This window comes from Perca flavescens, chromosome 20 (genome assembly GCF_004354835.1).
Source record: "Perca flavescens isolate YP-PL-M2 chromosome 20, PFLA_1.0, whole genome shotgun sequence".
NCBI lineage: Eukaryota > Metazoa > Chordata > Actinopteri > Perciformes > Percidae > Perca > Perca flavescens.
Window position 1 is genome coordinate 21,687,994 of NC_041350.1, and position 13,282 is coordinate 21,701,275.

The following is a 13,282-nucleotide window of genomic DNA, read 5'->3' on the forward strand; positions in this document are numbered from 1 at the left end:
CTTTAGGCTAATTGGAATAAACAATGCAGTAACAGACACATCAGATATACTATCTTACATTTCTTTATGCTGTTGGTCTCCTTGGTGTTGTGGGCTTACAGTGGGAAAATGCTTGCAGTAGAGTTTACCCTAATGTTCTCTTTGGTTTGTGTGCTCTCTGTAAGAAAGAAAGAAAGAAAGAAAGAAAGAAAGAAACATACTCAACATTGTTTAATCACGTCGCCTCAGTTTGAAAAGTATTTTAATTATTTGGTTCAAATGGCCATTATGATAAAAGATGCAGAGACGCTCTAATTTTAGAGAGAATGCAGAGAGTGAAGGATATACAGAACGAGACATGAAATGTGATACATACATAAGTAGTATTCAGATCATGAGTATTCAGCTTATGAATCATGCAATGCAAGTGTAATCAACAGCACAGTGCATTTAAACATTTAGTTTAGTTTACTGTCCTTTCAGAAATTAATTCTGAGTGTCAATTTCAGACTAACAACAATAATTGCACATAGAGACAGTAAAAAAAAGTGCTCTGTATACAATAATAACACACCAACAACCAAAAATCAAGAACAACACAATGTAACCTCAGAGTCATCATATCACATATTATGATTTGTTTGCTATACTGTAGGGTATGAAACATATCTAGGCACAGGATAGGCAAAAAAGACTGTACCTTCAACCTGATGGCAAGTCATATTCACTAAACAGAAGATGTTATACATCACTGAGAACCATTTAGCCTTTTATTTCCACTCTGAAGGATTATACGTCACTACCAACATAGATTGAATGGTGCAACTGTATATCTAGAGCAATAAACAGCTTTCCATAAACCATCCATCGTCATCTTTTTGGTGTCAGTAATACCAACGACTGCATTACACAAAATATATTTCACCACTTTTATGTCATGTTTTGCAGTGTAATGGAGTAAACCTGTATTAATCAACAGTGGTGGGGCAGGTAAGAGGTCTGCAGCTCAGGAATAATTATTCTAACAACAATCCCAATAATAATTTGATGCACATTTACACTATATGATACAACATATTGTGAAGTATTGTACAAAGTACAATGCTGTCCCATCCGTCACACTGTTTTTTAGTTTTTGTCCAGTACTTGATAATCCATAACTGGTTGGTGTCTCATTAGCTGTGCCACCGCCAGAAACAAAACAACCTGCACGATAAGAGGGCAGAAAGGAGACTAGGTTAACAGCCGAATTAAACAATGCTCTAATAAACTGATAAAACTTAACAGACACATTTTCCTACAGGGAATTATCACCCAATTCAACAGCTCCTCTCAGCTCTACAGGGCTTTTTTGTGTTTTCAGCTCATTGTTTTGGTTTTAGAGCACCCAACCTTCACTCTCACTGCTCTCATCAGTCTTATTTCAAGCAAAAAGCAAATGTTTTCAGCAAAAGAGCTAATTAATTATTATACGCAGCCAAAGTACGCTAACTGGCTAACACCCAACAGCAGACAGAGACAGTAAGGGGACTAGCTGGTGTACATAGTGGAGCATTTAGCAGCTAAAGAGATGGATATTTCCCTCAGGAGTTGGAGGAGACCAAAAGAGGGCTAAAAGAGAGTGAATATTGGACTTCAATGCACTGGGTGGTCAGAAATATGACAAATTGATGCTAGTGTTGCTCTGTATAGGCTGGGTGTGTAAATAGGCCACTGTTTGCTTACACGTTCGCCACAACAACTTTATAATGTGATAATATGTAATGGTGTACAGCTTGGCTAATCAATTATTGCACAATTATTTCATTTTTCAATAAGGCTGCGGTTATTTTAATCACATACAGAATAAACAGTCAGAAAGTGTTCTTTTCACACCTCCACTAGAAAAACCAGCGGGGAGCCCCAGATGAGAAAACTCAGCACAAACTGTAATCTGATCTCCAGCTTCACCTGGCAGCCCTGAAAGAGAGACACATTCAAAAATAAAGACAGAAAAACTGGGAGCGTTGAATTCAAACTGGAGTGTTGAATTTATCTGGATGCACATGTCTACCTGTGCATAAAGCTGCCATGGCTGGTTCACAGCACCATTGCAGGAGGGGAAAGTAGAGTTGCAGCAGCTGTGAGGAACGCAGAGGCCTCCAGTGCGGTTAAACCAGGAGGTTTCCAGCCAGTCCCTGTAGTCATGGACACCGCAACACTGCAACTAACGGGAATCAAAAGACAAAATTCCCCAGCACTTCCAAAATAGATCTTCAGATTTTCTTAACTTGAGCATTATTCGCAGGATTTTGGTATAATTTTTCCAGTAGACAAAACACCTTTGATGGTTCCCTTAATTAATGAATGGAAGATTTAAGGCTTGAGGTTTAGGGGGATTTGTTTGGGCCAACTAATACAGCTGAGTGTAGCTTGAGACACCTATCACTCAAGACAAATACTTACCAAACATACCCACCTTTAAGTCTTAATATCCTCTTAATGGAAAATATTAATATCTAACTTGCCATTAAGGAAAAATGGTAGATTTCCAAGATAGCATCTTGTTGCCATTAGAGGAAGTGTAACCAAAGTCACTTGAATTCTAGTCTAGCCAGACCTTCCTCCACAGCGCTGTGTCAGCACTACGTATGGGCTAGCAACACGGCCTATCTATTCTGGGATAGGGGAAAAAAACGCTCTGGCTTGTTTGCATTTCTTTAAACCAATCATAACTGTCCTGGATGGGGCTTAGCCCCGATAGCGGCGAAAGAAAGAGGGGAGGGCACGCGAGAGACACCGGATTTCAGGCTTTATCCCGGTAACGTTCATCCACTGGCTTCAACACTCAGCTACAGTTGTTGCTTGTATTCAAGACCCTGCTAAAGCCAATTAATATATAATGGTATAAGATTCAGGTACATGCTACTGCTTTAGATAGTTTTAATAGTTTACATTTTTAAATATTACATCATTATTACACATTCCGCACACCAGAAACATGCTTGGGGTATTTGGATGCCTACATGACCCAATTCACATGAGTTATGACTGACACACACCTCTTCTTGTGCAGCATCCACAGCTCGAGAGTTGAGGTCCTGGCTGCTGCCTGTGTAGTTCTGAAAGACTCCCCTTAGAGGAGCTAGCTCTGAATCCAGCTAAACAAAAAATGCAATACACACAAAGAATGATCTGCAGTGACAGGAAAGCATGAGTGTTCAGTGCACATTCATTTTAGAGTAACTTTTTTACCTTTGTAGAGTGAAAATAAGCCAACGCTGAAGTTGTACTTTCCAGACAAAAGACCAAAACGAGCAGATAAACAAACTGGAGAAGAAAACACTTTATTATGTACAGTCCAAACACTGATGCAAGTACAGATACTCCCATTAACACACACACACACACACACACACACACAACCTTACCAGTCCCTGCAGAAAGGTGGACTCTCTGAGGCTCAGCCAGGAGCCGAGACAGCCGCTGACCAATAGGAATGCAGCACTGGTGAGAGCAAGGACCGCTGGCAGAGTGATGTAGCTGTGAGAAAGAAATAAGCTGCTCTGTCTGTAGTTCATCAGCAGGTAGACTCCACTCAGACCCACCACCAGCCCCACCACCTGGTAAATAAATGAAAAGATCTATAATGACAGATTATTCCTATATGCCTTCGTGATATCAACACCTTTAAAGCTACATTGTGTAAGAATTTCTCCCATCTAGCGGTGAAAATGTATATGACAACCAACTAAATATTATTTTCTAGCGCTTCCCATTCCGATCGCGTTTTAACTCCTACGGTGGTCGTATTATTCCAAGAAGTACGATTTTGTCCGTGAATGTTCCTTCCAGTGTAATAACAGTTTTACGTTTTCATTATTTTGGTACCATGTCATTGCTAACATCAGCTATCAGGTTACCAAACGAATGCAAGTTAATGTTAGTAAAGTATCAGTGATCCTCCATCTTCAACAGGCTTTCAAATCTGCCGGCAGATCGAGTAATCTCCCCATGGCATTCGTCACGGTGCCACTGAGTTTAAAAGCGCGAAAGGCGGAGGTATGTCCCTCTTTGGCTAATGTATTTTAAAGATGGAGGCGCTACATGGCAGAATACATACAAGCGACTTGCTGTCTTCTGAATGATTCTGAATGGCAGATTCTACGCTTATGAGAATACTTTGATTAGTTGGTGGAAATAATTACACATGAATGAGCACATATTTGTGAAAAAACAAAGTTTTTTTTGCTAAGAATCAACTCAAAACCTTACACAATGGAGCTTTGAGCTCTCAATGACTACTCATCAGCCCCCCACCCCACCCCCTTTTTAAATTATTTATCATTTAAAAAAAAGAAAATGACAACAACATAATCCAAAATACACATTGAAAAACAAACCCTCTTTTGACATTCCTCCATCAAGTATAGGAATAGTTTGACTAATAGTTTGAAATATTAATACCACACTTATCCTTATCAACCGTCAAAAGTCAAATTCCTTCTATGTGTACACATATAAATATAATATGAAGGCCAATAAAGCTGGTGGTGATTCTGAATTTCATGCTGTAAGGGTAATATTTAAAGTCTCTGCAGATCATGGGAAATCAATTAAAAAGAAAGGGGGACAAAGAAAGAGGGAGATTGTAAGCTTAACATTTTGTCCAGAGTACTCTAATAAAAATAAAAATAAATCTCACACAAAAACTCACATAGTCACCACAGAACATTCTGCCATTCTAGAATAAAACTCAGTTACATGACTGCCAAAATAGAGAATCAAGTAATGACAAAGGTAAACACAATACAGTTCACACTGTGTTAAAGATATTATAGAAAGAGCGTGTGTGTCCAGGTGTGTGTGTCCTGCTTTGTTCATGCTGTAGGCCTACTTCTACTTTGTTCCTGCCTCAAAACCCGCACACAACAAATGGAAGTGATTTATTCTACTTGTAGCTCTGTTTTTATATAATCTTAAACAGAAGTAAATAAATGGTAACTTCATTAATAAATATATAGCCTTAAGCCAAATATTATTGGTAATGTTTAGTGGCAGAATACAAAAACAATATAGGCCTTCAAGATGCTGAAAACAGAGGATAAAGTCTTACATACCCACAGAATTTGACACGTCAACTGTAGTATTGTTTTTAACGTTTTCCTTCTCTGATCGCTCATTTTCAGACTTTAGGAGCCGCGAGGAGCGAGCGGGCAGTAATCGACGCAACCTGCAGATGCGCGCTATCATGAAAATGGCGCTGTCATAGATGAATCATGAAACCTATAATGTAAAATAAATACAGTACATTAGATGAAGCGGGTGAGGGTTGGATGCACGTGATTTTATTTTTTTTACAACGCTGTAGACGAGAACAACTTTCCTTCCGCGATGGCCAAAGATCAACTTCCCTTAAAGAACGCGGAAACATCTCTGCGGTTTGAGGTGGCAAAAATGCAACATAACGACCTATTTTGTTTTACAGCGAAATGGTTAGCTGTATAATCAGGACTATTGGTCTGTTTGGTTATATGACTCCAAGAAAGAACAGTAGACCCTGACATCCTGTAGGCCCCTACATGATGTGCACTGATGCTTCATATTATCCAAATTGAAGCGTCTAGGCTACTTGGTGCGCTTGTGTGAGATGGTACTGAAACTCTCAATACCTGTTTGCAATCCTACATCTGGTCAACACTGCCCTCTTGCGATTTTAAGCGTAATGACCATACAAAAAGAAGAAATAGGCCCATTTAGTTAAAATATTTAAGTAAAAGTAGCCATACCACAATGTTGGAATACTCCAAGTAAAAGTCCTGCAAATCAAAAGTAACAGCAGAATTACCCCTGTCATTATCATCATGGTATATAAACAATGTATGATTTAACATGTTACCTAAACTGACCATGGTGAAGCGAATTTAACTAGGATATACTTTATATATTGTTGGATATAGGTAATAATGTATATTAGCCTATGTTATAAACTGATGATAATCTTTATATGCAGTATAAGTATAATATGTCTTAATGCAATGTGGAGTGGTACTTTAGGGCAGCCATTTTCAAAAACTTTCATGAAACAGAACTAAACCCCAAGGATCATCCAGCATGTTGTGCTTTAATGCCCATTTAAAATTGGGGTCCTAAACCAGATAGCCTACTATGGCCTGCTGCCACAGTCCTGCCTGTCCTGAGATACATTCTGTCATGATTTCACATTATCAACAAAATAAAATTGAACTGAATAATATATTGCAGTTGTTTTAGGAGTTTTGTTGTGTTTTAGTTTGTGCTTGGTGAGGTTCCTGTCAGCTCTGTGTTCAGTGGTCTGTGTCAGAGTCTCTTCCTCTTCGGCATCTGCAGTCAGTTCCTGCTGTAACAGCTCAGAGTCTCTGCAGTCTGACTGAGGGAGGTTTTTGAATGATGGCAAATAACTGTGTGAACACATTAGCACTGTTTATCATGTATTGACTCAGACAGTAATAAACTTCTCCGTCTTCAGACAGAACTCCACTGATGGTCAAAGTGAAGTCAGAGCTGCTTCCACTGCCTCTAAAACGAGCTGGTGTTCCTGATTCAAGGGTGCCCACATATTTTATAAGGAGCTTTGGAGGCTGTCCAGATTTCTGTTGATACCAGAACATAGCCTCGTCATTAGACCATGTATCAACAGCTTGGCTGGTTTTACAGGTGAGAGTGACAGAGGATCCTTCTTCTGCAACAAACGTGATAACGTGCCCTATAGGGTTCCCTTCCAGTGGAGTAAATACAATGCAGTGCCATATAGGCTGCCCTATATGCTAAAAATCTTCCACTTGGTAATTTCCTCTATTTAAGAGTTTTTTTAAAACCCCTAAAAATGTATCTTTCTAGCTTTTAATTAAAACCAATCCTATCTTTCTTAAGAAGGGTTTTTAATGCATTATGTGCATGGTTTAAGGTTTATTAAAGGGGTTACAATCCCTTAAGGGCAGTTTAATTATTAGTCTAATTCCCAACTTCTCCCCAAAGTTGTGTTAAATAATAAATAAATAAATAATATTATTTTTCTATTTGTCTAAAGAATTTGAATATGTTTAATGTCACCAAGTATTCCCCAAATATCAGTGTGACCTCCATCAGCAGCTGCTGACAGGTTAAAACTATTCGGCAGCTCTGATACATTTCAGCTGAAAGATGAGTCACTTCCTGTTCAGAAATTTGCTGAAATGCTTAAAAACGAATGAAATACCAAACATGTACTGTATTACTCCGAGAACTCTTGTCCAGTTCAAACTGATTTCCTCCTTTGAGACGTTTGAAGAATTAAGGCTCTGATCAGCTCTGAGGGTCTTTATGAAACAGACTGGTCCTGGTTCAGTTTGTTCGGTTCATTTGAGACAGGCTTTTTTTGTTAAAATAAGAGAAGCCTTTATGAAACAGTCCTCTGAGGGTTAACAGAAGGAAAACACAAAGAGACCAGGTGAGATTTGAACCTACAACCTTCAGACTGTTGGTGGAGCTGAGCTGCCAGGAATCTATGAGGTGAACTGAGTTTCACACAGAGAAGAATTAGACTTTGTCAACACATTTCAGTGTGAATCTGTTTCAGTCTTTAAACTTCATTTCTCTGCAGGTTGATGAAGATGAAGTTTCTGCAGCTCCAGTCTGATCTTTTTTGTCTCTCTGGTTTTTGGTGTTTATCATTTGGGGTTCAGCCAGTAGCTTGTCAAAACATGATGGCCAGAGAGAGAAAAGCAAAATAAATTTTGACCAGAAATTAGCGCAAAGTTGTGATTGGCTTTGGGGTAGGTGGTTCAAGATAATAAAAAATAAATGTGTTTAAAAAATCCAGATTTGCTGAATTAGGCATAAGTGACACTTTTGCAACCGGAGGCCAGATCACTCTGAACCAAGGTCAGGGAGATAATGTAGCAACAGAAACTGAGAAACTGGAAGAAGTCCCTGCTCCAATCTTAAAATGGTTGAAAAAAATACTTTAAAGAGAGAAGCAGAGATCACAATAAGATTTGTGCTTGGTGAGGTTCCTGTCAGCTCTGTGTTCAGTGGTCTGTGTCAGAGTCTCTTCCTCTTCAGCAGCTGCAGTCGGTTCCTGCTGTAACAGCTCAGAGTCTCCGCAGTCTGACTGAGGGAGGTTTTTGTAAGACGACAAATCACTGTGTGAACACTGGGCCATCATGGTAACTCTGACAGTAATAAACTGCTGCATCTTCAGACAGAACTCCACTGATGGTCATTGCAGCGTTCACTCCGTCTCCTGTTCCACTGAATCGAGCTGGAGTTCCTCCATTGGATGGTTTATTTTTACCATTGTAGATCAGCAGTTTAGGAACTTCTCCAGATTTCTGCTGGTACCAGTTTACTCGACTACCTCCATCTGAAAAAACATAAACTTTTGGGTTGGTTTTACAGCTGAGAGTGACAGTGGATCCTGGAGTAGATGTCACTACTGGAGGCTGAGTCACAGTCACCTGACCGCTGCATCCTGCAGACAAAAAACAATCATTCATTTATCAGCAGAAATAAATGAGAGAAAAGGCAGCACATGATGTTTGAAATGTTGCTGAGTGAATGAACCTGTAAAACAGCAGCAGGCCAGCGTCCAGATGAGGATGGTGATGAGAGTCATGGTGGTTGTGCTTTCTGCTGTGTTGACTGACAGATCTGAGTCCTGCAGTGTTGAACTCCCAGGACTATAAACCTTCTCAGTTCACTGGAGGATCAGCTGACCATGCAAAGCCTCCTCTCTATGGAAATGATTTCTCTGCTCTCAACAGACTGAAGGCAACGTGGGACACAACATCAGGAGAAATACTGCTCGCATTAACAATATCTATGGTGTTATTGTGAAGGGAAAAAATAAATTATAAGCTTAAGGATTTTCAACATTTGGATAACAGTGTCGCTGTGGTTGGTATAATATATGTATTGATTTTCCTTTATTAACTCGTATTGTAAACAATATACTTTTGAAAGCTTTTAATCACAAACTTGTGGATCAAGGTTTCTCTAAACTTTTTTTCCTTTTCGTTTTTTTTTTGCAGTTTTACAAATGATGAAAAAATCATTTTGAAAACATTACAGTTTTTACACATTAACTGTTTGTCCCTCAACTGTTACAATAATACAAATTACAATAAAATTATTAAATTGGTTTTTGAAGAAATTTCAGGTCTAATAGTTAAATAATGTTGTACATTGAATGAATTAATTTTCTTGCAGTTTTGAGACCAAAAAAGAGAGTTTTCAGTGGATAGATGCTTGTTCCCAGTGCAGGAGGTTTTTGTACGGCCTCTTAATGAGTTTGTATCACTGTGGTGGACTTTTGGTGGAGGAACCAAACTCATCATTCACTGTAAGTACCACAGATTATTTATTTCTACACCATGAAATATTAATAAATAATTTTGCATTAGAATGTAATAAAACACAAAATTATGTTGGATATTTTATATGTTTTGGATATTTTTGGATAACTATTAGGCTGGTCTGATATTGAAGTTCAGGAAGAACATTGTGCAGAGATTAATATTCTTTTAGTATTAAAGATGATGATATGATGAAATATATGCAGATTTTTTATCAGATATTGTTTCACAAAGTTTGATTTGAAACTTTTTCTGAGCAAATTTTTACAGTTCAGAAAATAGCCTAAAAATGTAGTTCCTAGTTTTTTATGTTTTCACATTTAAACAATTGTTTGGTATAAAATATAATGTTAAAACAAGTAAGTGAGATTATATTTATTTGCAGTATTGCTGTAGTTCAACGTCCCAGTCCGTTAGTTTAAAGTGGTGAAAAGGAAGTGAAACAGACAGATGACAGAGTCTTTAACTGTATACAGATGTTACATTTCTTTCACAAGAAAATCATCTCAGGGATGAGTTATTTACTGTCAGACATCAAAAGCAGATTTAATTTAATGAACATTAATTCAACTTTTCTATTAGCTCTAAACCTTTAAAGTCATGTTGCATATTGTTGTCTAATTCATGTTTATGATGAGTTCCACAGTTATTTTAAAAGATGAATTGCTTTAAATGTCAAAATGAAATCAACTGTTATAGTTTAGTTTGATTAGACCTCATTTCCTCCCATGTCTCAGCTCCTCTCCTCTGTGTGATCACAGCATCACCAGCAGTAGAAGGAGGATCATCAGGAAAATGAACTTGAAATATCAAAAGTAAAAGTAGTCGATGCAGAAAAATCCTCAAATTTTAGAAACAGAAAACGATCAAAACAGTTCTGGGGTGAATCATCTAATCATTTCAGCTGTATTTGTAGACCTGTATATTGTTGGATAGTTTATTTTAAAATAAAACATAGTATGTTTTAACTACATGTGTTTTGTGTGCAAAAAAACTTAATTTGTGAAGTAACTATTAACTTTAGCTGTTAGATTAATGTAGTGGAGTAAAAAATACAATATTTCCCTCTAAAATATAGTGGAGTAGAAGTATGAAGTAGCATGAAAAGAAAAGTACAAGTACCTCAAATTTGTACAGTACTGTAGTAGACGTACTTAGTCACATTCGACCACTGAGTATCCCTCACACAGCTACTCCCCAGTAGTGTTAACCTCTGTCATGTATCACAAGTGTCTCATGTTCAGCTGTCTGTCCTGCAGTAGAAGTTAATGTGCTCCTGGTGTGTCTCTGCTCTCCCCTCCAGCTGGCCCCATGGACAGGCCCTCAGTCTCTCTGCTTCCCCCTTCCTCTGAGCAGCTCTCTGGGGGCTTGGCCACGCTGGCCTGCCTCCTGACTGGCTACTCTCCTCAGGGAGCCGTGGTGAGCTGGGAGCTGGACGGTACAGAGGTGACAGAGGGGGTCCTGAGCAGCTCCGAGGAGGAGAAGAGTGGACGCTACAGCAGCAGCAGCACCCTGAGCCTGAGCCAGGAGCGCTGGATTAAAGGAGAGCTGTACTCCTGCAGGGTCCTCCATCATGGCCACAGCCAGACCCTGTCCCTCCACAGGAGCCAGTGTAAGGGCTAGAGGGGCTGGCTGGAGCCCAGGACAGGAGCTCTGTGTGGGGGGAGCAGGAGGAACACACCTGCTGCTCTGATCAATATGAGTTTCAATGTTTGTAGAGGAAACTAAAGCTTTGTGTGACAGAGAACAGCACTGCTGTAAAGTGTTGGACAGCAACTTAGAGAGTAATGTGTGTCGCTCAGCAGCTGGATGTGTGTGTGCTTAATAACTGTCATGTTGATGATTGATGTTGATGCTAATAAAGCTTTCACTGTTGAATGACATGATGAAGTGTTTGGTCTTTTATTTGATGAAGAGTAGTAAGAAATGTCATGGTTTCATATCTTCAACTGATACTCCTCTCTGTGGGAAATGAAAAGCTTTGGATTGATCAATGAAATATTATTACTTTTTAAATTTGTCCTGAATTTAGAATGATATAGTGATATAAAAAAGAAAAGAATACATGTTTAATTATGATAAAAACAAAAGACAAGAACAATCGTGTTTTTCTAAATATGTGATTGGACAACAGTAAATGTGAACACAACGTGATGTAGTGCTGACAGATTGTTTTTAAAATATTTAATATAAATAAAATAAGAACAACCTGAAAAAGTATAGTCAATATATTAGTGTGAATATGTATTTTGAGCTCTGTGTTCAGTGGTCTGTGTCAGAGTCTCTTCCTCTTTAGCAGCTGCAGTCGGTTCCTGCTGTAACAGCTCAGAGTCTCTGCAGTCTGACTGAGGGAGGTTTTTGTACAGCTCTAAATCACTGTGTGAACACTCCACTACCATGGAAGCCCAGACAGTAGTAATCTCCAGCATCTTCAGCCTTAACATCACTGATGGTTAAAGTGTAGTGAGAACCAGATCTACTGCCACTGAATCGAGGTGGAGTTCCAGTGAAGAGAGTTGATGAAGAGTATATAAGAAGTTTGGGAGCCTGTCCAGGTTTCTGAAGGTACCAACTGAGATCAGCACCAATATCTGAACTCCCTGAGGCGCTGATGGTCACAGTCCCTCCAAGACTAACAGATTTGGATTTGTCAGCCTGAGTCAGAAATTTGTTGGCAGAAGACTCTAAAATAAGAAAGGAAATGTGACCTTAAGAAGAACAACATGGATCAGCAGTTTAAATTATAATAATAAGAATAAGACCAAAACACAAAGAAAACTGGACGCAAACATTAACAGAACAAACAGAAATTGCACCACACATCAAATTCTCCTTAAATGTCAGATACGCGTTCAAAATCTCTCACCCTGACTCAGAAAACCCAACATGACAAACAGAGTTATTAGCAACATCATCCTGATGCAGTTTTCAGTGTGAGTGCATGGAAACAGTTCAGACTCTCTGTGACATAAGAACTTAAAACAGTGAGGAGCAGTGATGCATGAAAATCATGCAAAACACATCTGGGTACACCTGTCCTTGTGAAACAGAAAGGGAGAGATGAGGTGGAGTCAGTAGAGGCTACATCTCCCTGTGGACTGATTAAGAAGATGTAGAAACTTTGGACTTCCTGTTCCTCTTCTCTCTGCAAAAGCCTTTGTGATCATAAATAGATACAGATTGCCCTCTGCTGTCTGTACAGTTTCACAACTTCATATTAACATTGATTTTGTATTCATCATTGATCATGTACTTGTTAATCCTGATGCTTCAGTTCTGACATTAGTGGACCCAGGGTGGGTGGGGGGTCAGAGGTCGGATAATGTTTGAAATAAAAATAAAATGCTTCTAGCGTTTAATTAGACCCAATCCTATCTTTCCTATGAAGGTTTTTTTTTATTAATATGTGCATGGTTTAAGGTTTATTAAAGGGGTTACAATCCTTTAAGGGTAGTTTAATTGCTAGTCTAATTCACGACTTCTCTCCAAAGTTGTGTTCATGATTAAATGAATAATATTATTTAGCTATTTGTGTAACAAATTTGAATATGTTTAATGTCACCAAGCGTTCCCCAAACATCAGCAGCTGCTGACAGGTTAAAACTACATTTCAGCTGAAATATGACTCACTTCTTATTCAGAAAATTGATGAAATGCTTTTGCTTTTTATCCTAAAATAAGAACTAAACATGTATTACTCCAAGAACTCTTGTCCAGTTCAGACTGATTTCCTCCTCTGAGACGTTTTGAAGAATTCAGGCTCTGATCAGCTCTGAGTGTCTTTATGAAACAGACTGGTCCTGGTTCAGTTTGTTTGGTTCATTCAAGACAGACTTTTTTTATTAAAATAAGAGAAGACTTTATGAAACAGTCCTCTGAGGGTTGACAGAAGGAAAACACAGAGACCAGGTGGGATGTGAACCCACAACCTTCAGACTGTAAAACTTCAG

The 13,282-nt window shown here is 38.7% G+C and overlaps 1 protein-coding gene and 3 gene segments (V, D, J or C); 1 reads left to right on the forward strand and 3 right to left on the reverse strand.

Moving 5' to 3' along the window:
• Positions 1-214: 214 nt before the first annotated feature.
• On the reverse strand, positions 215-5,538 carry tspan37 (tetraspanin 37). Its single transcript, XM_028565396.1, has 7 exons — positions 5,079-5,538; positions 3,390-3,581; positions 3,214-3,288; positions 3,021-3,119; positions 2,033-2,185; positions 1,855-1,938; positions 215-1,185 (listed from the first exon to the last, which is right to left on the reverse strand). The coding sequence occupies exons 1-7, from the start codon at positions 5,139-5,141 to the stop codon at positions 1,108-1,110; spliced, it is 744 nt and encodes a 247-aa protein (XP_028421197.1). The 5' UTR covers positions 5,142-5,538; the 3' UTR covers positions 215-1,107.
• A 2,544-nt stretch (positions 5,539-8,082) lies between these two features.
• Positions 8,083-8,644, reverse strand: LOC114546553 (immunoglobulin kappa variable 3-15-like). The segment is given in 2 exon segments: positions 8,083-8,449; positions 8,542-8,644. Coding segments are annotated over 2 exon segments (384 nt in total).
• Positions 8,645-9,192: 548 nt separating this feature from the next.
• Positions 9,193-11,180, forward strand: LOC114546556 (Ig lambda-1 chain C region-like; the record flags this gene model as incomplete). The annotated part of the segment is given in 2 exon segments: positions 9,193-9,319; positions 10,636-11,180. Coding segments are annotated over 2 exon segments (447 nt in total), but the record flags the coding sequence as incomplete, so codon positions are not given.
• A 525-nt stretch (positions 11,181-11,705) lies between these two features.
• On the reverse strand, positions 11,706-12,273 carry LOC114546555 (Ig kappa chain V region 3381-like). The segment is given in 2 exon segments: positions 11,706-12,016; positions 12,199-12,273. Coding segments are annotated over 2 exon segments (360 nt in total).
• Positions 12,274-13,282: the final 1,009 nt, after the last annotated feature.

Coding starts and splice junctions, on each gene's coding strand:
- tspan37 (XM_028565396.1), bottom strand. CDS start 5,141: ATGAGCGATCAGAGAAGGAAAACGTTAAAAACAATACTACAGTTGACG. Junction 3,289..3,389: donor CCACCTTTCTGCAGGGACTG/GTAAGGTTGTGT, acceptor TTTCTTCTCCAG/TTTGTTTATCTGCTCGTTTT. Junction 2,186..3,020: donor TGGATGCTGCACAAGAAGAG/GTGTGTGTCAGT, acceptor GATTCCCGTTAG/TTGCAGTGTTGCGGTGTCCA.